The 27,316-nt window shown below is 34.4% G+C and overlaps 1 protein-coding gene across 5 annotated transcripts in view; it reads right to left on the reverse strand.

Annotated features, from left to right (window-relative positions):
- dpp6b (dipeptidyl-peptidase 6b) overlaps nucleotides 1–27,316 on the reverse strand; it is a 197,956-nt gene that overhangs the window by 59,443 nt on the left and 111,197 nt on the right. For all 5 annotated transcript variants that reach the window (XM_051138230.1, XM_051138240.1, XM_051138222.1 and 2 more), the window contains one exon: nucleotides 919–1,033. In XM_051138230.1, the coding sequence (XP_050994187.1) occupies nucleotides 919–1,033 (115 nt within the window). The remainder of the gene's footprint in view (nucleotides 1–918; nucleotides 1,034–27,316) is intronic.

The raw sequence follows: 27,316 nt of genomic DNA on the forward strand, positions 1-27,316 counted from the left end.
GTAAAGATCAAGTTCCATGGATATATTTAGTAAAATTCCTACTGTAAATATATCAAAACTTAATTCTTGATTACTATTTTTGATTAGTAATATGCATTGCTAAGAACTTCATTTGGACAACTTTAAAGGTGATTTTCTCAATATTCATATTTTTTTGCACCCTCAGATTCCAGATTTTCAAATAGTTGTATCTCAGCCAAATATTATTCTATCCTAACAAATCATAAATCAATGGGAAGCTTATTTATTCAACTTTTCATAAAATTGACGCTTACGGTTTTGTGGTCCAAGGTCACAATTAAAATTCAAAGAAAATTACTGAATCCTAGTTCTCAAAAGTACAGCTGTTGCAAGAACAAATGACAAATAAACAAATAAAGAACAAAATATCTTTATATTTAACTATTTTAAAGCATATTTTGCCTTAATTTAAAGCATTTTAAATCACCGCTCCAGAGAAGACATGAGATTCGCTAGTTTTTTTTTGTTTTTTTTTTCAGGACAAATCAGGTTTTCCCCCCATTTGTTTAGAAATACTGTGTTTTATCTTTCATATGGGAAGTTAATAGGATGGCAAACAACACACAAAACCTACCTGTGATGTTTTGCCAAATGCTTATACGACTAAAAACATGACTGTTAAAAATATTTGCTCAATGAGATTTCGACATAACCTACATTACACTCCCATTATTCATTAGAAGGATAGCTTTGATCTAGACCAGAAAACTAAATGGATTAGTAAACAAAGAAAATATGCATTTTACCATGGGAGCTTTGCAGTACACACAGATCTAACAAATGCAGTTTTATGAAGAAATACACAAGTGAGGAATGTGGACACAACTACATTTTGTTCTAAGACTTGAACATCAAGACTTGATTAAATGTGAGGTGCATTCAGACAGCAATACGTACTCGGTGAGAGCAGAATGACAGAGGTGACGATCAGAGAGCAGATGACCAGAATGACCAGCAAAGCGATGGCGATTCCCTTCCAGTTCCTCTGCGGAGGGCTACTGCCAACCAGCTCCTGTCAATCAACACAAACACAGAAGATTTTTTGTCAAAATACATTCGAAAACAATGCTTTATTTCTATAACCTCTAAAGCACCTGAAAACATTCAGCTTTAGACTCTCAAAAATGGATAAAACATAAAGAACTGATTAAAATGCAACAAAGAAGCAGCACTGTCTGGAAAAGACCTGACAACCATTCCAAGCAAACCATCATACAGCAACTAGGGAACCTCATTTTTACTTTTACTTTAACATATTTATTTATTATTAAACAATAATTATTGTAATAAAAATACATAATATTAAATATAGCGCACGCATATCAATAAAACTCAGAAATAACTACACGTTTGCTTAATTGGTCACACTTTTACTTTTCTTTAAATTATGCATGTGATGAGATATGTGACCTTGGACCACAAAACCAGGCTTAAGTCAATGGGGTATATTTTGTAGCAATAGCCAAAAATAGATTGTATGGCTCAAAATTATTGATTTTTGTTTTATGCCAAAAATCATTAGGATATTAAGTAAAAATCATGTTCCATGAAGATATTTTGTAAAATTCCTACTGTAAATATATCAAAACTTAATTTCTGATTAGTAATATGCAATGTTAAAAACTTTATTTGGACAACTTTAAAGGCGATTTTCTCAATATTTCAATTTTTTGCACCCTCAGATTCCAGATTTTCAAATAGTTGTATCTCGGCCAAATATTGTTCTATCACAGCAATCATACATCAATGGAAAGCTTATTTATTCAGCTTTCAGATGATGTAAAAATCTCAATTTCGAGAAATGTACACTTATGACATGGTTTTGTTGTCTAGGGTCACATATACCCACTACTATGCTGCAATTAAACATTTATTTAACACAACATCAACTGGAAATTCAATAAAGTTAAACAGAAAAGAAAAATATAGCAGCAAGCAACGGTTCAAGCGCTTTAAGGCATTTAAGCACATATGTAAAAAGACATTATTTAGCAAGGTTGTAACCACCTAAATCAATAATTTAAAAAAGCATTTTTGGCAAATCCAGGTAATTAACCATAGAAATATTATGTGTGTTTTTCTTTATGTTTATAGCGCCAGCTGTGGTCCAATCTCCTTAAAACTTTGCATGCTTGTTTAGAATCACCTGTCGCATGTGCTCACCAGGTTTTGTGAAGTTTTGAGTTTTCGTTTAGGCTTTATAGGATTTTGGCTAAATTTGGACAGGCCCCCTTTCTCAACAACCCCATTATAGCCTCCCAAAGGCTAAATTTCAACATTTTCCAGTCCAAAGAACTGTACTGCAGTGTTACTGCAGTGTAGCGCCCCCCTCAGGCCGATTGGGGCGAGCCTTGGTCACGTTGTAGGTGGTCTGAGTACTAGCATCCCTCCAAGTTTCAAGTCTCTACGACTTACGGTTTGGTCTGCACGATCAGATTTGCGTGGAGATCGCTGATCCATGGCCATTCTAAGAATTACAATAAGGTTTCAGCTTTACACGCTTGAACCCCTAAAAGAATTTGTGCATTGACATAGTAGCTGGTAGCTTAGCGGTCAGAGTTATTCACTGACAATAATCTTAAAATAGTCCAAAATAGATCAGTTTATCATTTCCCTGATATGTCTGGCCATTATAGAGTATCAGTCTATGGCTGTTCAAGACTACTTCAAGTCTGTGTTTCATGACAAGTTTCACTGCTTAATAGGCTCTTGTTAACTCATGCAATGATGACACATCTGTTACTGGTCTTTGAAGCATTCAAAGTGAACTGCAGACTTTGTAGACTGTTACAACAAAGGAAAATACATCAATCAAAGACTTTGTTTTAGATTTATATGCAGATTATTATGTGGGTTTCACTCACAGACACTGATAAGGTGTACTCGTCCTTTGTATTTAATGTGCATTTCTCTTGTTTATCCTGAACAGTCTGTTGTTTGTTAGTTATCTGATGCAGAAGTTGATGATGCAGTGAGTCATTAGGTCAGAGCAGCCGTAACGTGAGGGTGCTGCTGCTGCTGGGACGTCTGTCTGGTGGAGGGGAGCAGGAGGGATGTGATTGCCCAGGACAGCTTCCCGTCTGGCTTGGAGCCACTAGGGAACTCTGAACTGTGCTGGTCTATTTCAATAGAGTAGAGTAGAATAAAGCCCTGGGATTGAGCTGATGTTAACAAGTCAGAGAGAAGAATAGCAAATATGCAGTAATATTTTGGAAATACAGATTTTTTTCCATGCTAATTCCACACTTTCTTTAGACATGAGCCAAAAGTGTATTTATTGTAGGTCAGCTTTTTGGCCTGATGGGCTTTTCACCGTAAAGAACAGATAAATTAGTTATAAAAAAATAGAATTTTCAGTTAAGTAAAAATACTTTTTTTCCATGCAAAGTGTTACTTGCTTTTAGACCAAATTAACAAAAAAGCATCAAATCAAAAACTATAATTTTCTATATGCAATAAAAAAATACACTTAAAATAGACACTTTTTTTTTTTTTGAAAATTACTGTGATTCAATGACTGAAAAATACTCAGTCATTGACTGTGCCTAAGCATGAATTTTTGAGTGAGTAAATCATGATTTATCAATAACTATCATACTAACATTTATTCTAAATGCGTAAAAAAAAAAATATATAGGAACAACTAAAATCACACATGGTGGTTTTATAAATGTAAAATAATCCATTTAATTATTAGTGAATAAATCGGACTGATTTGAGAGGCTTTGTGCTTTAATGTCTGAGAGTGGGTTTGTAAATTATGCTTCTGGCTTATATCAACAACAAAATTTTGAGAACACACAGTAATGCACAGCAGTTAGCTTTAATTACTGTACCGACCATCTCATCTGACCTCAGTGATGTACAAAATATGATGCACTTAAATGTTTTTCTATCTATCTCCCAGTTTAAACAGTTTATTGCTATGAGAGCAATTGCAAAACTACTGCTATGAAACAGAAATGCCATTACAGCAGTGATGACAATAATGCAGATGAACTGAGTCAAAAACACACAGAGTGTGCAGAAACTGAATGTCAACACACTACACTAAGTGCTGAAATCTGTCTGTGTGCAAATAAAGAGACTTTCCTAAAAGCAGCAGTGATTCTTTTATTGGACTGGTCTAAAATCAAATTGAAGTATAATCCATGAGACTTGAATGAGGTCACCCCAAACGAACTAGGGCGTAGTATTGTTTTAGGAGATGCTAAAAAAACAATATTTCAGTCATTAGCTATACACAGAGACACATGGAATGTGCAGATAAATAAGAATATTATATTTAAGTTCAATGATTTTTACATGTCTTTTCCATGACCATTTAGTCTTGTATGTTTCTGCACTTCTCAAACTTTTTTTTTAAATAGGAATAATATTTTAGTCAAACAACTTAATGTTTTCTTTTCAAAAGTTTGATTTTTTGCCCAGTAAAAAAATTAAAATGAATTTGAATTCAGAAATTAGAATGTGTTAATCATAAAAAAGGTACATTAAATTTATTTTTTGTATGATTTAGTGATTTTAATGTTTATTTTTTTTTCAATTATTAAAGATATGGACCATCATGCTATTGTATCTTGTTCACTAATGTTCAAAAGTTTGAGGTCAGTGCTATTTTTTAAAAGAAATTAATGCTTTTGTTCAGCAAGGATGTGCTGAATAGGTCAACAGTACCATTAAAAAAAATTAAAATGTTACAAAAAAATCTATTCAAGAATCCCAGTTTCCACAAAAATAGGAAGCACCACAACTATTTTCAACAGTGAAATGTTTCTTGAGCAGCAAATCAGCATATTAGAATTATTTCTGAAGGATCACGTGACAATGAAGACTGCTGAAAATTCAGATTTGCATCATAGAAATAGAAAACAGTTTCTTTACACTGCAATAATTTTTCATAAAATTCCTGTTGCTACTGTATTTTTGATCAAATAAATACAGCCTTGCTGAAAACAGTGAGCGTGTTAAGGTTAATCTAACCATTTTTCACTGATCAGATTAAAAAGAAAAAAACATACAGTGCATTCGCTCATGAAATGGCCCTGAGCGGCCCATGAAGAAGAATAAGCTATTTCTCATAATTAGCTGGTTTATAACACTGATCGCTGTTTTACCAGCTAGTTCCAAGGACCACTTCAAATGTGCCTCTTGAAATGTCCCTGCAAAACTGAAGGGTGATTGTCTCTATTACCTCTGTACGCAAGATGGCTCACTGAACAGCCTGACAGCTTGTATTTCAATTCACACAGATGAATTCAAAATACAGCAGGTGAGATATCACCTTGAAAATATTGCTTTTGCTTATGCAACCACTAAACCCTCAGTACTGAACCTGAGCCTAAGACTTTCTATTACTTCTCAAGGTGATTAGAAACAAAAAATTGTTGTATAGACACTGTAAGTGGGTTATTCTGACCTAGAACAGGCTAGCAACCTAAAGCTACGACAGCATTGTGGCTAGTTTGTAGTTTCCTATAGAAAAATGAAAAAATGTAGTTTAATATCAATTCAGAATGAAACGGTTAACTCTGTCAAGTGGTTGAACGAAAGCAGTACCGATAATGAGCAAATTTACAGTTCACATTAGTTCACTTTTAATTAAAAAACAACCTTGAGAGTTTTAACATCGAGAGTTCTCAAAAGAAACCAAGCCGACCTCTTTGCATGTGTGTAACGTTTGCATATAAGCTTGTACGCTGTTCAATCTCAAAATGAAATGTTTATCTGAAACAAACAAAAGACGCAATGTCAAGCCAAATCAGGCGAGTCATCTTTAATTTCAGAATCCAATATTCTCAACACTAAAGCAACAGCTTCATGTTGAACTCGTCTGAGATAAGAAGGCTGTCCGTGATAAATAAAATGAAGCGGTTTGTGTGCTTTGACTCGACGGGGAGAAATGCAGCATTGTGCCGTTTGCTTGAGCTGGAACCGCCAAGCATGTCAATTGCAACATTTCAACAGCTGCTTAATTAACGAGCAATATCACCGAATATTACAGATGAGCCAGTGTACAACATTTTGCCATCGCTGATTGAATCTTTTTATTTCATGCTTTGAAAATGAAAGAGATCCTTGGGGAAATCAAACTATAAAATGTAGGACATTGCACTTTTCCTGTGTCAATACATTCACACACAACCACAGATTTCATTTCATACATCTTCACCCATACATCTCAGTCTGCCTTTTAAAAGACTGAGAACACCTTGATCTTCAGCAATTTTGCAGTTTTTTATATTATTCTGTTTTCCAGCAATGGCTCACAGGAAATTAAATGCATAATGGTTATCACTGTACTGTATATTCCACTAAAGCAAAGCATGCAGAAGGAATGACGCAGGTTTTAATAAATGGTGTGTTTGAAGGATATTTCTGCACCACACCTGTGACCTACATGTAACAGCGGGCATCTTAAAAATGGGTCATATTTTGAGAAATCACATATTTGATGTACTACTGTAACTTTCAGAACTGAAAAACTTCATCCTTAGTCCAAAAAGAGCATGTGTTGACAAAAATAAATAAATTCTAAAATAAAATAAACAATTCATACCGAACTTTCTGATGTCAAACATTTATTAAGTAAACAAAACCTTCCATCAGTGTACTTTTATGTGCATTTTTGGATATCAGATAAAATGTTGAAAGCCAAAATGTGCATTAAAACTTAAAATACACACCTGATGATGACTGCACAAACTATAATGGCAACAAATTTAACAAATACATTCATTGATGTGTATCATACAGTCATGTGACTTTGTTTAAACAAGTCATATGACTGTACAATTCACTCACACAGCATTGCAAACATAGCTCTGGTCATTCTGAAATGCTAATGCTGAAGACTGTCATCAAAGAGTGAAAACCGAGGGTAAACACAAACTTTTTGCTGTTCCTGGATGTAGCACTTGCAGATTTCCAACATTACAAATGAGTAGCTGAGATCTGTTTTTTTTAACCAGATCACTCATTTCAGTCTGAACGTCTGAGTTTGTTCTTCATATTTCAGCTGTTCAAATCTACATTTACTAATACAAAATGAATATATATTATTATATAAAAACGTACCGAATGAATTGGTTGAGTGAATAATTCAATGACTCAAGGATGTCAATTGCAAAATTTGAACAGATGCTTATTTAATGAGCAATATCACAGAATCCTATAAAATGTGTTTGTTCTTCACATTTCAGCTGTTCAAATCTACATTTACTAATATAAAACTATATAAAAACACTAATACATAATGTACCAAGTTAATTTGCTGCGTGAATAATTCAATGACTCATAAATTCATAAAGACACTTGGTCCATTCTGGAATGAATGTCGATTGTTGCCTTCAACTGGTCATGACAATGTAACCTACAAAACAAGTCTAAAAAATCCTCACCAGACAAAGAAACTGGACTTTACATCAGCGTCTCTCAACCAATCAGACTCTGGGACCAGTATTTCAGTATAAATATAGGATATAATAGATGTATAATACATTTGTTTAGTTTAGCTATCTCTTAAGCTTTAAACTTTCCGCTGCTGTTACACGCTGAAAACTCAATCTCATTCTCACCATCACAATAAAGCTCTCAATGACTTCAAAAGACCGTACTGAAATCTATTGTCCTTGTACAAAACATTGCAGTGAGGCAGGCAGGGCAAAACACTCATTTGACGGATGGGTTAAACAACAATGACAACCTTGATTATAACAAAGAGCAAATACAAGCTGATATATATAGGCTGGATAATGTTCATGCAATTGTTCAGTTAAAATTAAAAAGCAGATTTGCTGTCATTACTTATAATAGAAAGCATTTATTGACAAAATGTAAAGCCTGAATGCACTGTAAGTCACTTTTGGATAAGAGCATATGCTAAATACAAAAATATAAATGCGTATCATACATTATAGATGTGCGTGATTCACAAACATCAGCAGTATTTCCCTGAAGCAATTAAAAACCACGGAAAACTAGCAGTAAACAGACGAGAAGGGATACTCCCAGTTACGGCATGTTGTCGTTTCATTACCCAGGGTCATTTTAAAATGTAGAAATTATGATTTTGTGGCCCTTTGCACTGTAATGTGCAATGAAATAGTGTCATCAGTGGGTGCAATTAATTCTTAGTTATTTATTATCTACATAGACAATGTATGTACTGCAAATAGCAAAACTTAAATTGTTTAAATTATTATATGATATATAATTTATTAAATGGTTTTATATTAAACTTACATAAATTATTTTATAAATTATTTAATGATATTTTATCTTAAATGAGCTCAGCGGTCTTGCATTGCACTTACAAATATATATCATATTTACTAATAATAAAATAATACAAATTGGTTAAAAATATGGGTAACACTTTATTTTTATGGTTTCTTAACTAGTTGGTTATTAGCATGCATATTACTAGAATATTAGCCATTTATTAGTACTAATTAAGCATATATTAATGCCTTATTCTACAGGACCTTATTCTACATCCCTAATCTTACCAATACCTAAACTTAACAACTGCCTTACTAACTATTAATAAGCAGCAAATCAGGAATTTATTGAGAGAAAAGTTGTAGTTAATAGTGAATAAGTGTTACCTATTCTAAAGTGTTACCGTAACGATTAACAATACATTTACCACAGTATTTATTAACCTTTGTTAATATTAGTTAATTGTTTGTTCATGTTAGTTCACAGTGCATTAACTAATGTTAACAAACACAACTTGTGATTTTAATAATGCATTAGTAACTAATAATTATTAAATGCTGTAGAAGTATTGTTCATTCTTAGTTCAGGTAAACAAATGCAGTTAACTAATGAACCTTACTGTAAAGTGTCACTGATATTTCATATGAAATGTTATATTTATTATAGCTATAAATATTACAAATAGAATAATAACATAAAACAATTATCTATGAATATATATGATATTAAATTATACTGACATAAATAAGTTTACTATGAAATATAATTGTTTTACATATTTATTATGTCTGTTTTTATATTTACATCTATATTAAATACATTTAATATGAACTATATACTTTTTATTATATATAATAAAAAATAAATATATAAAATAATTTATAATTTTGTATTTTGTATATACATATATATATTTGTGTGTTTGTAAGTGCAATGCCAGACAGTGTGGTGTTCGGTTAAGATAAAATAATAATTTTAAAAAAATCTTTCAGCTGCTGTAATAGTGATTTTGATGTGTAAATTGAAGACCTGTATGTGATATATTTTTTTGTCTTTGTATAACGGTGCATTGTTAAAAAAATTTAAACACAGCAACAATCAAACGCTTACAAATATTCCTGACTAACAAGTTTACGCTTACCATACACGCAGCCTACAATGAATTGTCTGGGGCTTTCAAACATCAGAGTTGTCAAAATAATCCCTTTTGTAGTAGCTTGTTTGTCTATTTGACAAACACAGAAATCTGTGTTGTCCCATGAGGGCGAATGTAATTGTCCAACAAAGCTCAGACGCAAAACACATGAAAACATTCTCATCTTGTACAACAAGAGGGATTTAGTTCTTAGGGGCTCAGCAGGAGACTGCGTCTGTATTAAGAAGATTTCCACAGGGATCCGTGTGAAAGAAACAGGTTTCTGAAATTCTCCAAACAGAAGGACGGAGATACAATCTCAACTTCTGACCTTTCGATTGAACGAAGAGCCGCACCTTATGTGAGATTACAGAAGCTCAACCAGCCCGGAAAGTTTGTTCCCTGTGGGTTTTTAAGTTCTTATGAAACACACACCTATTAAAAACTTCTCAAGCCCTGTTTTCTCGTACACGAGACAAAGAATCCCAGCTTTAGTTATTCTTGCCATGAGGATAAAACACTACAAACTTCATCCATGGTTAGCTGTTCCTCAGTAAGAAGGTTTTGTTTTTGTTGCCTCAGAAGAACAAGGATGAAACGTATCTTTCCCGATCTCTTGTTTCCAGGGGAACGAGTAAAAAGCGATGAAATGAGAGGGAGAGTGTGATCGCCTCAGTGATAAAGTTGGGGCTTCTCACTCACCAAGTCCAGAACCACGACTGACATCAGTGATTTCAATCGACTGATGTTGCACTGAAACACAAAGTGTCACCAGTCAGCAGGACAGGTGCATCTGTTAAGCCTCATTGGATGGGATTTCCTGGGTGTCCTTGTAGGTCAGAGCCAGAGTAAATCAGAGACAAAGTACTCACCATTGCGGATGGGTTCAGCCTAATCTAAAGGATGCTTGTTAAACTGAGCTTTAACTGGTTTTGAATTAGAAATATATTATGTATTGCATTGTAAGAGTATTGGACAGATCAAAGGTGTAGGGATAGGAAATGCCATTTACTTGAAACTCACTTTTATGGAATTCTTACTGAAAATTCTGTTTATGGAATGTTCATGAGATGGAACACTCGTCGTGCAATGAAGGATGAATAAAAGGTTTAATGAAATGCATTAACAAAAGTCAGATTTGAATCAGAAACCACCTACAAACGTGGTTGGATTTGGTTTGTAAATACTGTTTTTCATTAGATTTTTTTCCAGACCAGACCGCAAGAACTAAACAGATTTGAATTAAACTGACAAAAAGATAAATAATAATGAAATGTTTTTTTGCTCCCAGGCTTTGAGAACAGACCTGAGACTCATTTATTTTTTAAAAAACATGACAGTAGAAAGGACTAGTTACAGGATTTCACATGCAATTTAGCTTTGCCACAATTAAGTTTGATTTTGTCAGACTCAGAGTTATTTTATTATTATTTATATACTATAGACCCCTTTTACAAACAGCGATGACACATTTTCACAATTAATAACATCACAAATTTAGCAAAGTTTTTTTTTTCTATTTTTTTTAATTTACATTTATAACTATATATTTTCATTTAATTTCAGAAAAGTAATCAGGGCTGCTGCATAAATGTTTCTAATACAACAGCTGATGAAGTGACAACAAATTACCATAATTCACAGAACAGAAATGCTGTCATGGATAATTTTTTTTTTCTATTGTAAAAGAATGCAAATATATATTTGTTGTAGTTTTCATTCAGCAATACAGACATTTTCCCAACTATGACGATTTCTATTTCTGAGAACCCCAGAAACGTAAAAATGGTCCATTATAGTATTTCTTAATATTTTGAATTTTACCTTTATATTTTTTTCTTTTAAATTTTAGTTTAGGTTTTGGGAATTTTGTTATGCATTTTTTTTTATAGGTTTTTGTGTTTATTTTTAGCTTTAATTATTTTTTTTATTTATTTCAGTTTTAGTTTTACTATTTTTAGTACTTAAACTTATTTTATTGCAGTTATTTGCCAAGGCAATGTTGTTAGCTATTACTGTATTTTATTTATTTTATTTTATTTTATTATTTTATTTAATTACTGGTACGGCTCGGGTTTATATATATATATATATATATATAAATATATATATATATATATATATATAATTTATCAAATGTTTTATTTAACATTATGAAGTACAACTGCAAAAGAAGTTATTGTAGTTATTTGCCAAGGCAATGTTGTTAAATTATTTTATATTTTATTTTATTTCAGCTTTATTTCAACACACACACACACACACACACACAATAATAGTTTTAAGTTGAGTTTGATTTACTGGTAAGACTCAGGATTTTTTTGAATAATTTTACTACTTTTTTATTAAATATTCTTACAAAATGTATTACTCTGCCATCAACATTATAAAGCCCAACTACAAATGATAGGAAGTCTAAAAATGCATAATAATCTAAAATCAGTGTAGAGCTTGGGGTGTTTGTACTGGGTCAGTTCTGGCTTTTAGCTCAAGTGAATTTTCCGCATCAGCAATATGAAACAGACTCCACACGCATCAAGGATGAATCTATGTGAAGCCATTAATATATAATCGATGTTAAGTTCTAAATTAAGAATGCATGCTGTCAGATTCAGGGCTATCAGATTCAGGGCTAACCGGTCAGACATCCATCTGCTGCCATTCATATGAAACAACATCCTGCTGGAAAATTACAGGATCTTCTGTGGAGACACGAGTAAGTTCAATGGGTGCAATTAGCCCATTGACACAAGGGTCAGAGGGGCCTTTGAAAGAAATGCCACGGCAGGACACGCAATGCAATAAGAGGCCAGGTTTAAAGAAAGCCCTCTGTCTGTGATGTGGTTGAGACTGAAGAGGCGACTGAGAGCTTTTGATCTTGTAATTGAACAGACACAAGCCCTCTCGACCGCGCTCGGAAAATATCACATTTTCCATGCTGGGTGCAGAAGTGTATGGAGCGTCCATACAGTGAGACAGAGCATTAGCTGAAAAGGAAGCATCATTGTGCATCCTGTCCGCGCACAGCAGCTGTTAAATGATACGGCATCTGTGATGTTCCACCCACACAATAAACTCTATTTATTAACCTTAAGGACATCTGCAGCAGGCATTCTGCTGTACTGCTGTTGTGCTACTGTTTGTGCTTCACCCATGTTGATGTCGTAATGGTACATCAGATCAGTCGTTTAATTAGGAGGTGCTAATTAAAGCTGCCCTTTGCTTCTGTAATCTCACCTATTACTCAGCATCCCCTGCTGCTGGTCTCAAGGAGTCAAATTGATAGTTTTACCAGGGTTATTATGGTTAGCTAAAACTACAAAACTAAAACTAAAACCATTAAAAGAGGCTATTTACACTAACTTCGCCCACCAACGTGCGATTAGGGAAGTCAACACTACAAAAGACAACTATCGAATATCAGCTCCAGTGGCATAGATGGTAAAGTGCATGGATTCACGATAAACGGTGCATCACATCTTGTGGGTGTTTTGAGAATTGCGGGCAGTGAATTCCATGCATTGACTCCTTGATTCATTCAGTTGCACATGCGCAACATCCTATTAGGTTCTGTACTGGAATTAGTTCACCTGTTTTGAGTCTTCGGGTTTTTCAAGCCGTTCGTTCATCTTATGGAGCTGTCACATGATGAATGAACGACTCAAACCTGAAAACTTTTTAGATAAGAGGTGAGCTGAGCTAATCATAGACAAAAGACCCAGGTAAACAATGAATTCATCTTTTCTGTTTCTTGTAGCATTATAGTTTTGTCTTGTTTGTAGTGTGATCAACGTTTGTGTAAGCAGTAGATGTGTTAGTGAAGTAACACGTAACATTTTAATTATATTTTGCTAATTAACGAAATGAATCGAAAAAAGATTAATTTGTTTTGCTGAACGAGACTCAAAGGTCCGAGTCGGTAAAATGATCCGAACTTCCCATCACTACTACGAATCACGTGTAAGTTCATTGTCTGTCTACTGAGTATGGCGAAAAACTTCATCTTATTTTCTCCTACAACTTGAGAGGAGGACATCGTTGTACCTTTTTGTTTGTAAACAGCATTTACAAACTTACTTGCACTTTCTTAGGGCTTGCGTGTTCGCTTTGTAAACACTGGGTCTGTAGTTCCGCCTACGTTCGTCATGACCTTTCGACTTGATTCAATAGTACGTGAACGCACATCCCAGAACCTCTGCTACACAAGCTTTCGAGCTTAAAAAGTATAAAAAAATATATTTTCTGAAGAAAAAATGACAGATCGTTTCGCTAGATAAGACCCTTCTTCCTCGGCTGGGATCATTTAGAGCCCTTTGAAACTGCATTTAAACTACATTTTGGAAGTTCAAAATCTGGGCACCAATGAAGTCCATTATATGGAGAAAAATCCTCAGATATTTTCCTCAAAAACCATAATTTCTTTATGACTGAAGACAGAAAGACATGAACATCTTGGATGACAAGTGGGTGAGTACATTATTTGTGAATTGTTGATCTGGAAGTGGACTTCTCTTTTAATTCTTTATGATCTCCTTGAGTGATCGCAGTTTAAGTGAAGTTCTGACAGCGCTTTGTCAAAATCTAGAACGACAAAAACATTAGTAATTCTGATGTAGCATACCAGTTGAAAAATGCAATAAAATACAATGTTTTGTGTTATTCCAATATTCCAGAGAACATTATTCAGTGACTTAACATTATCCAGTGAATTATTCTTCACTCTTTATATTAAACCGCTTATAAACCTACTAAAACTGTAGTTTAAAATGTTAATGTGACTCCTGTCCTTGATTTATTTTCTCCATTTGAAAACATTAGACATTCTACATTTATTTTGCTTATTAGTGTTGCAGCTGATGCTTTTTATAAATAAAATGTTTTTATTGTTGTAATATGAAGATTAAATTTAACATGAAAGACTGGCAATTTTTGACAACTTTTTTAAGATGACTGAAAGGAGGAAAAAACTAAGTGAAGTATGGGTTTACGTCACTCAGTCATTTATTTACTTTATAACAGTAAATAAATATTGATTCTGCATATCGGTTATCAGGCACATAAACATGCAAATAATTGGTATCGGATATAAAAAATATATCAATATCGGTCAATCACTAAATAATTTGTATAATTTGATTATAGTTTACACTCAATACATTATTATTGCATGTTGTTTTATAATGTGCTACAATAGATACAGATAATTGCCACTATTTGCAATAAGTTGTATAAATAGCAGAAAAATCTGCTATTTTAACATAGTGTAACTAGAAACTATAAATATTTGCACTTAGTGTAAATAACATATTGCTAAAAATACTGCTATTTTCACTTATTGTAAATAGAATCCACTGCTATTTGCACTTAGTGTAAATAGCATCTTTCAGTCAGAAAATATGCTATCTAGCCTCTATCGCCGCTGCCATAAAATAAACGTTAAAGGTGCAGTTTGTAATACTGACAGCTAGTGATTGAAATGGGGACTGCAAACAAACAGGTTGCCAGATTAAGGACATGCAACAGTAACAAGCGCAACTGACAGCGGAAGGCACTAAGCCTTGCTTTGCAAGTTGATGAGTTGATTTATCTGCAATTTAATAAAACTTTGTACAAAGTGTTTTTTAGATGGATGCAAGGCTTTTTCGGTCGGGTAGAATCTACATCAGTTCATTCACTGGCTTCCATGGCTGCAATATGCTGTGTTTTCCACCAACTGGCAACCCAGGGTGTTGAAATACTATTGGGTAAATTTGCAGCTGGTGGAACCGAAGCAAAACAAAAACAGACATTCCGACACAGAACACACATTTCAAAGTAGAATAACCTACTGTAGCATTGTTTTTCAGAGAAACAAGTTCGTGAACTTAGCACGCTTCCTGCAATATCTGCAAACATATGGTATTTTATGCTTTAGTACAATCAAAAAATGACACACAGCACCTTTAACTGAAATAAAATATAAAATACCATATAACGTTATAATACTATAAAACTATATAAATATAAATATCCAATAAATATTTTCCCCTGGAAACATAAATATTCAATTATTCGATTACATATCTTTTTTGATGGGGCTGACTGTTGTGGCATAGTGACCACTGGTGTATGGAGCTTTCCTTTCTTATTCTTTTATTCTTAGCTCTCTGTTCTTGTATTACAGCCTTGCATTGTTGTAAATGGATATTTGACCTTGAGTGTCACTAGGAAGAGTTTTGAGTTTTTGTGTTCCAGTACAGTATCCTTCAGGTTAAGTTACAAGAAAATTGAACCCTTCCTGAAACAAGAGGTCATCTGTATTGTCAGAAATGTCTAAAATATAGAGATTTAAATATGTACAGTGGCAATAAAAAGTACTAAGACACTTAATTAACACCAAAAATGTGTAAATGTCTTTGCTTTCGACACAAATCATAAAAACAAAATTGCAAACAAATTATGCTACAGCTTTTCTTAGAACTAACTTCTTTCAATTTTGTCAACTTTGCACTGACCCCAAACCAAATGGTGTATTGGTAATTTAGTGAATGTAAGAAGTCATTTTTCTACTCCTAAGAGAGTAACTACAGCTGCAGAGAATATATGAACATGATCATTTCACAACGCATCTACTGTAAATACATTTTGAACAGTCTGTGTATTGTGTTGTCATTTAATGTTTTGCTTGAAAGGTGATATATACACCAAAAAGAAAGCATCAAAATGAGATCTCTGAAGAAATCTACTGCAGGGCATAATATGCCAGAATCTTGTTTGCTTGTAATTGAAATGTTATTGATTTTGGGATGACCTTTGCAGCAGCTGACTGTTTTATTTCAGGCAGAAGATAAACAGATGTGCTTGCAGCAATATAAGCTTTCTGCCATCCCTCATTCATCTGTTAGCTCACCTACAATTAGTTCATATCATTATGTTAATCATGAAAGATGTTTGAGATTTGTTTCTTTCATCCTACAACCTAAATTAAAACTGATTTGCCGCAATTGAGGAAGCAGTATTTATTGTCAGATTCTCCGCGATTCTCCAACATCTTAAATAACCAGTGCTCAAGTCACAGCACATTCCAAACCACCAGAAACCATTGAGATGCTGTTCAGATCGCAACGTGTCATCTCCATGGAGATCTACTAATCAAACCGGGACTGACATGCTAAGATGCTCATACAAACTCAAGTATCATTTGCTCACCATCATCACATCTTTTTTTTAATTAAACATAAAAGCAGCTCTTTTCCATATCTTTTTGGTATTTTATGCTCTTTAAACACGCTGTTTCGTTACACATCCTTACAACATTTCAGCCGAATATTAATTATAAATGTTAACAAGATGTGTTTACTACTCAAGCGATGTGTGTTTAGGGTTTGTCTTAGGGCTGGGTGCTAAAACAATAACAATAATTATCACAATATAATTTTACCTCGATTAAACAATAAAACATTCCATATAATGTCTGTTCACCAAAAGCAGAATGAAGCGGCACCACATGGACCAATTATCAACTCGGCTCAAACGGCAAGACGGCGCAAGGAGATGTGTTTGTTCACTGATCTCGCTACCAGCACTATGAGATTTAGCTAGAAGCACTTGGTTTCGGTGCAAAACAAAAATGTCTCTGTGATTTAGTTTAAAGCCAGATTAAACAGCACTGATGTTCTGAACAGCACTGACAAACACAAGAAACACAGTACCATGAACAATCCTGTTAGAAGGCTTTTACATGGATTTACTGTAGTAATGTTAACTGCACCATAATATTGTGGGAAAAATGCAGGGTGTACATATGGAATTTTATTAGCGTAGACATGTATTAAATGCATTAAAGGAGTAATTATTGAGCTATAGCATTTGTGCGTATTTTTATACTAAATGTATTTAGGCTACTATTTTTCATACACATATCACAGAAACCATACAGTTACATTTTACCATGGTAGTGAGGTGCTATATGTGGTTTTACCTTTGGTAATATCATGATTGAACTGTGTGATACTATAGATGACCAATGCTTCATTTTAATAAAAGTAGAGTCCTAACTCAAACAGTCAGAATACTTACATTTTATACTATAAATATAAGATTGTTACAACTTTTACAGATGCTACTGTTTTAGTTAATGAACATAAATTTACGTCGCATAATGTCATCAAAGTCAGGGAACACAAAACGGTTTAATTATTTTGAACCTGTTAGAACATGCAGAGAGACAAAATGAACCTCTCCTTGCTTGCAGACAAAATACTGCAAGCGATTATATTAAGTTGACTCATGCATGTTTTGATGTAGAAAAAAAATGTTTTATTATTTTTATAAATGTTTTGAATATTGTACCTCAGATTTGTAAAACATTCAAATGTTTGGCAAGTGTTTGTCATGTTCTGACAAAAAAAAAAAAAAAAAAAAACTACAATTAACTATTATAATAATAATTAAATTTCATTTTATAGAAAAAAAACTGCCATTAAACTTGAAAGAAATAAAGATTTGACATTTATCATGATAATTATCAACATCGACTGATACAAACAATTTTAATGTGATAATTTTTTCCCCCATATCACCCAGCCCTAGATTGTCTTTTTAAATATTCTTTCATGTGTCATTAAATTTGTCAAACTGGCATGTGCGTTTTATTTTTTGCGCTTCAGAAATGTGACAGTTTCTGGTTAGTGAGGATAGTGAACATCTTTAGGTGTGTTCGACACGAACTACGGCTACAGACGGCGATCAACGAGAGTAGCCGAGAGCAGACGGGGGCGGAGTTGAAAACGGAGCCATCAAGTCGGACACTTTCTGCTCTCGTTAGAGATGCTCTTGCGGTGTTTGTTTACTCCGTCACCGATGAAGTGAATTAAATGCAATATTTGTCAAATACCCAGACATTTCAAAAGCGTTTTAATGAGTAACAGAAACACTTTTCATATACTGCTTAATACAGCACCATCTGAACAAGAATAATGATCAACATAAACATATACTATTTAAATAGTAATAAAGCGGGGTTATATATGCTTTTATCAGTGTTTTATGACAAACGTAACTCAATACTACATTGTGACTACAGTAAAAACACTTTTACTGTTCTAAAAACACAGATTTGTGAGAATTATCGGACTTGAGGATGTTAAACCCGAAACACGCGTGATCATCGTCATGCGGTGAATCTGGCCAACTGCGAAACAGCCGTGTAGTCATCAGAGCTCCCGCAGCTGCTCTAAAGAAACTGCGCCAGATTTAAATCGCTATCGCGGTACTTTGATGCCACAGGTGACAGTCACGAGGCGTCGCGCCGTCTCAAGACGGACAAAATTTTTAACCAGCATGCACTGCTTCCAGTCAGACTTTGATTGAGCTGTGCAGCGCTGCGTTAAGTCGAACACACCTAATGTTTCCTGGTTTTTGTGGCGCATTGTGGGATTTTTCAGGGAGCAAACGTTCCAGTGCACTGCCCTTACGGCTGATTCCCTGATCAATGCTCTATTCCTAAAAGTGGTACAGTGCCTTGCGAAAGTATTCATACCCCTTCATTTTTTTTATATTTTGTTGTGTTGCAGCCTTATGTTAAACTGCTTTGAATTGCTTTTTCCCCATCAATTTACACTCTATATACCATAATGAGCAAAAAAAAAAAAAAAAAAAAAAAATTGATTTGAAAAAAAAAGATTTATGACAACTTTGCAAATTTATTAAAAGTACATAAGTGCATAAGTATTCATACCCTAGTCTTTTTGGGTATGATGCGACAAGCTTTGCACATCAGCATTTGGCAATTGTCTGTCATTCTTCTCCTCACCTCATCACCTCTCAAGCTCTGTCAGCTTGGATGCGAGCTGGCAGACATTTTCAGGTTTCTCCAGAAATGTTTGATTGGGTTCAAGCCCAGGCTGTGGCTTGGCCACTCAAGGACATTCACAGAGTTGTCTATAAACCACTCTGGCTGTGTGCTTAGGCTCATTGTCCTGTTGGAAGGTGAACCTTCAGCCCAGTCTGAGGTTCTGAATGCTCTAGACTCGGTTTTTTATTAAGGCTATCTCAATATTTTGGTGCAGTAAGCTTTCCTTCTACTCTGACGAGCCCATGAAAATCAGCCCCACAGTGTGCTAAGATGCTCAAATACAAATTCAAGTATCATTTACTCACCATCATCATATCTTTTTTTTAATTGAACATAAAAGCAGCTCTTTTCCATATCTTTTTGGTACTTTATGCTCTTTAAACACGCTGTGTCATTACACATCCTTACAACATTTCAGCCAAATATTAATGATAAATGTTAACAAGATGTGTTCACTACCTGTCAAGCGATGTGTGTTTATGCTGAAATTAACAAAAAAAAATAGGGTTTGTCTTAGGGCTGGGTGCTAAAACAATAACAATAATTATTACAATATAATTTTACCTCGATTAAACAATAACACATTCCATATAATGTCTATTCACCAAAAGCTGAATGAAGCGGCACCGCATGGGCCAATTATCATCTCGGCTCAAACGGCAAGATGGTGCAAGGAGATGTGTTTGTTCACTGATCTCGCTACCAGCGCTGTGAGATTTAGCTAGAAGCACTTGGTTTCAGTGCAAAACAAAAATGTCTCTGTGATTTAGTTTAAAGCCAGATTAAACAGCACTGATGTTTTGAACAGCACTGACAAACACAAGAAACACAGTACCATGAACAATCCTGTTAGAAGGCTTTTACATGGATTTACTGTTGTAATGTTAAACTGCTTTGAATTGCTTTTCCCCATCAATTTACACTCTATACACCATAATGAGCAAAAAAAAAAAAAAGCAAACATTTGATTTGAAAAAAAAAAAGATTTGTGACAACTTTGCAAATTTATTGAAAGTAAAAAAGAAAAAAAAAAAAAGTACATAAGTGCATAAGTATTCATACCCTAGTCTTTTTGGGTATGATGCGACAAGCTTTGCACATCAGCATTTGGCAACTGAATTCACTCTGGCTGTGTGCTTAGGCTCATTGTCCTGTTGGAAGGTGAACCTTCAGTCCAGTCTGAGGTTCAGAATGCTCTGGACTCGGTTTTTTATTAATGCTATCTCAATATTTTGGTGCAGTAAGCTTTCCTTCTACTCCGACGAGCCCATGAAAATCAGCCCCACAGCATGAGGCTGCTACCAGCACACTTTATCATCACCAGCACTCTGCAGGTGATGAGCAGTGCTTGGTTTCCTTCAAACGTGATGCTTGGAATTGATGTTCATCAGACCAGAGAATCTTGTTTCTTGTTTCTCACAGGATCCTTTAGGTGTCCCCAAATGGGTTTTCATGTGTCTTCACTGAGGAGAGGACTGAGTTTGGCCACACTGCCATAAAATCAGATTTGTGGAGTGTTGCAGTGATGTTTGTCCTTCTGTAAGTTTCTTCCATCTGCATTTATGATCATGGAGCTCAACTAGTTTGGCCAGGAGGCCAGTTCTAGAAAGAGTACTAGTTGTTCCAAACTTCTGTTACATGCTTCTGTGAAGCTTCAATGCAGCAGAATTTTTTTCTGAACTCTTCCCCAGATCTGTGCCTTGACGCAAGCCTGTTTCTGAGCTAAACAGTCAGTCATTTTGATCTCAGGGCTTGGTTTTTGCTCTGATATGCATTTTCAACTGTTAGACCTTTTCTGAAAGGTGTGTGCCTTTCCAAATTATACTCATTCAAATCAATGTGCCACATTTTAACTCCACTCGAAGTGTAGTAACATGTACAAATAATATGAGAGCTCCTGAGCTAAATTTCAAGTGTCCCAGAAAAGGGTATGAATACTTATGCAATGAAATCATTTCAGTTTTTTATTTCTAATAAATTTGCAAAGTCGTTACAAACCTGTTTTGTGCTTTGTCATTATGGTGTATGGAGTGTAGACTTTAAAAGTAATTTAAAGCAGTTTAACATAAAGCTGCAACATAATAAAACATGAAAAAATGAAGGGGTATGAATACTTTCGCAAGGCACTGTATAACTCCAAAAGACCAAAATTACCAATCAAGCTTCAAACAAACTAGTCTCTAAAAGTAGTATGACCATTGAGGCATAGACCAAAATTACCAGTCGAAACAAAACAGATCCCTGATAATCTTCCCTTTAATAAAAAACTGCTCCAAATGGATCACCGAATCAGTGTTGATGAACCGAATCAGTTTCATAAACTGAATTACCTGCTTTCTTCACAATTCATCATAATGAGTAAATAAATTAAAAAATTTCTGTTTTCTTTTTTTGTTTTAGTAGTAGTAATTTGAACTAGTTTGAAATATACTTTTAACCAGTAAATCATACTAAATTCAACGATAGCTGATAAATGACTTAATTAATGATAAATAATTGGTGAGCTTTTTGTAATAATATCTGTTTTGCCTCAATATATTTATCACAGTACTGTTTACTTGTTTACTGCAAGATAAATAGACAGCACCAAGATATTTATCCTGCGCTTTCGTAATTCGTAACCATACATGTGATTGTAAATCACTTAACATAACCTTTTTCAGCACCAGACAAGGAAACAAATAAACAAGTATAATTTTCTCAGTTTGTTGTGTGGAGGTGCTGATCATTTTCAGAGTGATCCCGCAATAGTTTCCAGAAATATAAACAGCATCTTATATTGAACACAAACATTGTAGCATTTTCTTAAACTAGATCTGGTTTGCTGGCTTATGCAAAGTCTGTGAGTCAGGGTGCATGGGGTTTTAACCACACCTAAACATCAGATATTAACAAAATGAACAGTAATTGGTCATTTATATGTCAATCAAGGACACTCTTCCTATCAGAATATACTGCAAGTAGGCCAAACTTTATGCAGAAAAGTTTGCCTCCGCAAGACAGAAAAACCAGAAAAACATGCCATAATCAGGGTAACCTTGAATTATTTTATAAAAAGTGACACCGAAGCAGACATCTTCATTAGTTTCAGCCTAAAGAAGCCATTAGAGGAGCCGGAAAGCTAAAGGTGGAACTCTGAGTGAGAGGAGACTGAAGGCGACGCCGCAACGAAGCGGCTCTCATCTGTTACATCTAATGGGCAAACAACAAAAAAAAACAGGAAATGATGGAGGAGGAATGAAACCTATTGTTACAGCACTCGCACATAAAGCGGCACAGTTTTCTCATACATAGATCTTCCACTAGAACAGGCATCTTCATCACCGCGCGAAACGTCTGAGCGCTCCTATTTGATCGTGTGAATGCAGAAATCATAGGCCGATCTCTGTCACAACACCCGCCAGGCACGTTTCACTTCATTTCCCAGAGGTCATCAAGTGACATATTGTTATGTCATAATGGGATATCACTTTCCCACCAATATATAAATGCTTTCGCTGTTAATAATGGTTCGTTTCTTCATTCTGACAGCCAGCACTCCATTTTATTATAAAAACATCAGCGAGTGAAGACGCGCGAGGCATCTGAAACAATATCTCAAGCGCTCTCCTCTGACAACACCATATATTTAGCCTGCAATAACGTGATCACCTTTTATCTTCCATCGTGTCAATCCTGACAGCAACAGCATTTGTGGAGGAAAGCACTTAGTGCCATCTGTGTGTGAAGGGCACTTTACAACTGTGAAACAGACAGGAGAGTTGATTGGCACATCAACATCAACAGCTAAATGATGCATAAAGAGATCCTTAACAGGCCCATTATAATCATCTCAATCAAGAGGACTGATTTAAACAGTTCTGCAAAAAAAAAAAAAAAAAAAAAAATTATAAGACAGCATGTACACCATTGAAAAGTTTGGGGTCAGTAAGCTTTTTCTGGAGAGGAAATATACTTCTATTTGTTACAAATAATGCTTTTTTAAACTTTGTATTCATCAAACAAACCTGAAATAATGACTTCCGCAAAAATATGAAGCAGCACAAGTGTTTTTAACATTGGTAATAATAATAATAAATGTTTCTTGAGCAGCAAATCAGCATATTAGAATGATTTCTGAAGCATCTTGTGACACTGAAGACTGGAGTAATGATGCTAATATGTAGCTTTGTATCACAGGAATAAATTACATTTAAAAATGCATTCAAATAAAAACCAGTTATTTGGGATTACTGTTTTATTAGCCAAATAAATATGGTCCTAAAAAGCAAAAGATTACACTTAATACGTTTTCATATTTTTAGCTTTGACACTAAATTTGGATGGATTTACAAGGCTTTTATTAAACCAACCATGTTTTTTTTTCTCACTGCCATAATAAAAAACCAACAGAATTGTTACAAACGAGCTACAGAACAGATCTGAAATTATGATGTGGAGAAATGAGTCATGAAGCAATCTGTTACAGTGTAGAAAAACTGACCACATTTCTAAAGCCATGATTTACATCCTGCAGCAAGAGAAACAGCATCTATTGAAGACATGTTGTGATTTGTCTCAGAGGTGATGGAGGGAGGTAGAAAAATAACTCAACTGGAAATAAGGCTACTGTGACCATTACCATTGGTTGTACTTAGAGTGAGTAATACGCACAAACTCACACATTGGTACATGTGGATATGAATGACACTTCAAATTCTGTTGAGCAGAGGTGTACTAGCTTCAACGATTTTCATCTGGTGGATGAAAGAATCAAAATACACCACACAAATGTGCAGGAGAGATCTGAGCCATATCTACTGGAAGCAGTGGGCTCTTTTGAATTGGGCCAGTAAACAACAATCTACAGCAGCAACCAACATAGACACTAATTAACATCTCCCACATAAACCTCAGTTGGTTAAGGACTAGCACTCAACAACACCAACACCAACACCACTCACATTTTCCACAGGGTAAGTAAAAACCATGCTAAAAATTGTATTTTTTTTTTTAAATGTTAAGACTATTAACAATTTGATATGGAACTGCAGAGGTGTGTCTTGGCCATTCTACAGAATTGGGCATTTGCAAAATTACAGAATTTGCAATTAAGTATTCGAATCGTAGATGTTTATCTATTGAAACCCACAAAAATATTTAAAATATTAGTAACCAAATATATATGAAATCATCATTTAGTAGGTTCTTGCAATTGGGAGGTGGCTGTCAACTTATGAAAATGATATTAAAATAATTTTTGCATTTTATTCCATTGTTGTTTTTAAAAGTTTATTTTTGATTCTTTTAAAATGTGAAGTTAAAAAAATTATTTTATTTCTTTGTAAATTCTGAATATTTCTGAAAAAAAATGTGCCCCGCATTTTTCATGTCAGTGCCGAAACAGTGTACGTTTTTAGCTGAGACTGATTTTAACTACACCCTTACATTTATGATCAGGAGATATTTATGTGTCCCTTTCTCTCATATAGCTACATGGTGAGTAGATAGGCTTCATCATTTTAAGGTAAATGTGTTCAAAAGTCTGAAAAATCTGTTTGTAACTTTAAGGAACATCACTACCAAACACCTTTTTTTCTGCAATTAAGCACACTTTTTTGAGAGATATTCCATAGCATTTAGTTTTTATATGTACACCACTGTTCAACTGTGCTAGCTATCCATGTGCTGATTAGCATCTTTGCACTAGCTTCAGAAGTATCTAAAATTGTCACTACTGAAGCAGTCACTACCAAAACATTTGGTGGAGTTTCAGCAGTGATATCTTTATTTTTTGGGTGTTATCCCATAGAATTGTCACTACCGAAACAGTCACTACCGGTAGTGACAAAAGAGCATTACTGTCACTACTGAAACATGGGATGTTTTTCAAAAATAAAATACACTAAACTATCAACTAAGATGTTACAATAGTTTTTGGTTCAATGCGTATTTAAACTAATGAATCCTTAAAGGGTAAGTTCACTCAAAAATGAAAATGTGATGTTTATCTGTTTACCCCCAGGGTATCCAAGATGTAGTTGACTTTGTTTCTTAAGCAGAACACAAACAAATATTTTAACTAAACCTTTGCAGTCTGTCAGTCATATAATGGCAGTTAATGGGATCCAGAGTCAAAAAATGTCCAACCGTCCTTAGCGTGTTCACAACAGCCGGCATATGACACGTCAACATGCTCTGGCATAGGAGACGCATACGTAGAATGCAGAATCGTACCCGCAATCTCTCTGCACTGTGTAAACAATGAGTGAAGTATACGCGTGACAGATCACTTCTGCGCATGTGTCTACTATACCAGAGCATGTTGATGCGTCATGTGCCGGCTGTTGGACATTGCGGTGGATCAGAGGTAAAAAAAAAATGATATAAATAGTTTCTTGCACAGACCAATTGTTTTGTGTCTTAAGACCTCAATGCATCGTCACAAGCCACAGGGTTTCATTTGGTTTTGTCTGTGTATGTTTTTTTTGACCCTCAAAGCAGTGGATCCCATTGACTGCCATTATATGGCTAACAGACTGCAACGGTTTGAGTTAAAAATCTTCGTTTATGTTCTACTGAAGAAACAAAGTCACCTACATCTTGGATGCCCTGGGGGTAAGCAGATAAACATCACATTTTCATTTTTGGGTGAACTATCCCTTTAACTTTAAAATCAGTATGATCAACTTTTTGCCTTTGACATTGAAAAACTAGATTCAAAATACATTTTTTACAATATGAAATTAATGACACAGTAACTAGAAATGCAATTTTTTTTAAAAAGACTTTGACTGTAGAATTCTGTAGAATGGCCTGTATATGCATGAAGAATGAAATAAGAATTATATTTTCTTTTTTTTTAAAAAAAAACCAAATGATCACCAAGAGTTCATTATTATTATTTTCATGGCAACTAAACAAACTTCCTAAATACTCATCGCTGTATTGCACAAACGCAATTTCGTTTACTGTAATGCCAAAAATATCATCATAGTAGTATTTATTCTTTCTTGAATTTATGCTGATTTAAAATGTTAAAAAACATTTACAGTATTTTACTGTATAATATGTGATCCTGGACCACAAACAGGGTCAATTCTTTGAAATAAAGCTGAATAAATAGTCTCTCTACTGATGAATGGTTTGTTAGGATAGGACAATATTTGGCAGAGATACAGTGATTTGAAAATCTGGAATCTGAGGGTGCAAAAAATCTAAATATAGAAGAAAAAATATTTATAATATATTTATGGTACAAAATGTACAAAATATCTTCATGGCATAAGATCTTTACTTAATATCCTAATTATTTTTGGCATAAAAGAAAAATCAATAATTTTCACCCATACTAAGTATTTTTGGCTATTGCTACAAATACACCCATGTTACTTAAGACTGGTTTTGTGGTTCAGGGTCACATGTAATACAAAACTACGAAAGAAGAATTGAATCACCATTGAGAAAAATGTGATTTACAAAAATAAAAATAAAATAAAACAAATACAAAAAAAAGGCAAAGGAAACAATGGAGGGGGGAAATGTTTTATTTATTTCTCTATTGATTTTGGTGTTACAGGTAATATGTTTTTGTAAGATTCCCTAGTACGAAAAAGAAAAAGAAAGGTCTGTCACATAATAGTCACACTTATTATATGGCATCTGTGACAGATATTAAAATCCATCACCTCTAGCCATGATGAAAGAGAGAAAGAAAGGCAGATATGCAGAGTACAGACATCTAATATCACAGCAATTCCCACACAACCCTTAAAGAGCAAGGTTAAACATACAGCAAACCCACACCTTGACGTGTCAGTCACATAAGTGCTTTTATCCGAGTGCAAAAATGCAGAAGTTATCAAATAGACCACTTTAAATGAGGTCCACCTGGAAAGTGAACAGCTTCAATATTAAGTATAACTGTGTCTCTATCAAAGCAGAGAGCAGGTTCTTTGATTAAAACGCCATCATGGCATAGCATTATTAAGGCAATAAACCCGGAATCCAAAGACCTGGCAAAGCTGAGTTGTTCCCAACACGACGCTGTTATTGCTCAGACAGTCAGACAGGAGCGCTTTGAAGGGCAGGTGGACGGGAAAACATGCTCCCGTCTGTCAGTG

The sequence above is a fragment of the Labeo rohita genome, chromosome 2 (genome assembly GCF_022985175.1).
Source record: "Labeo rohita strain BAU-BD-2019 chromosome 2, IGBB_LRoh.1.0, whole genome shotgun sequence".
NCBI lineage: Eukaryota > Metazoa > Chordata > Actinopteri > Cypriniformes > Cyprinidae > Labeo > Labeo rohita.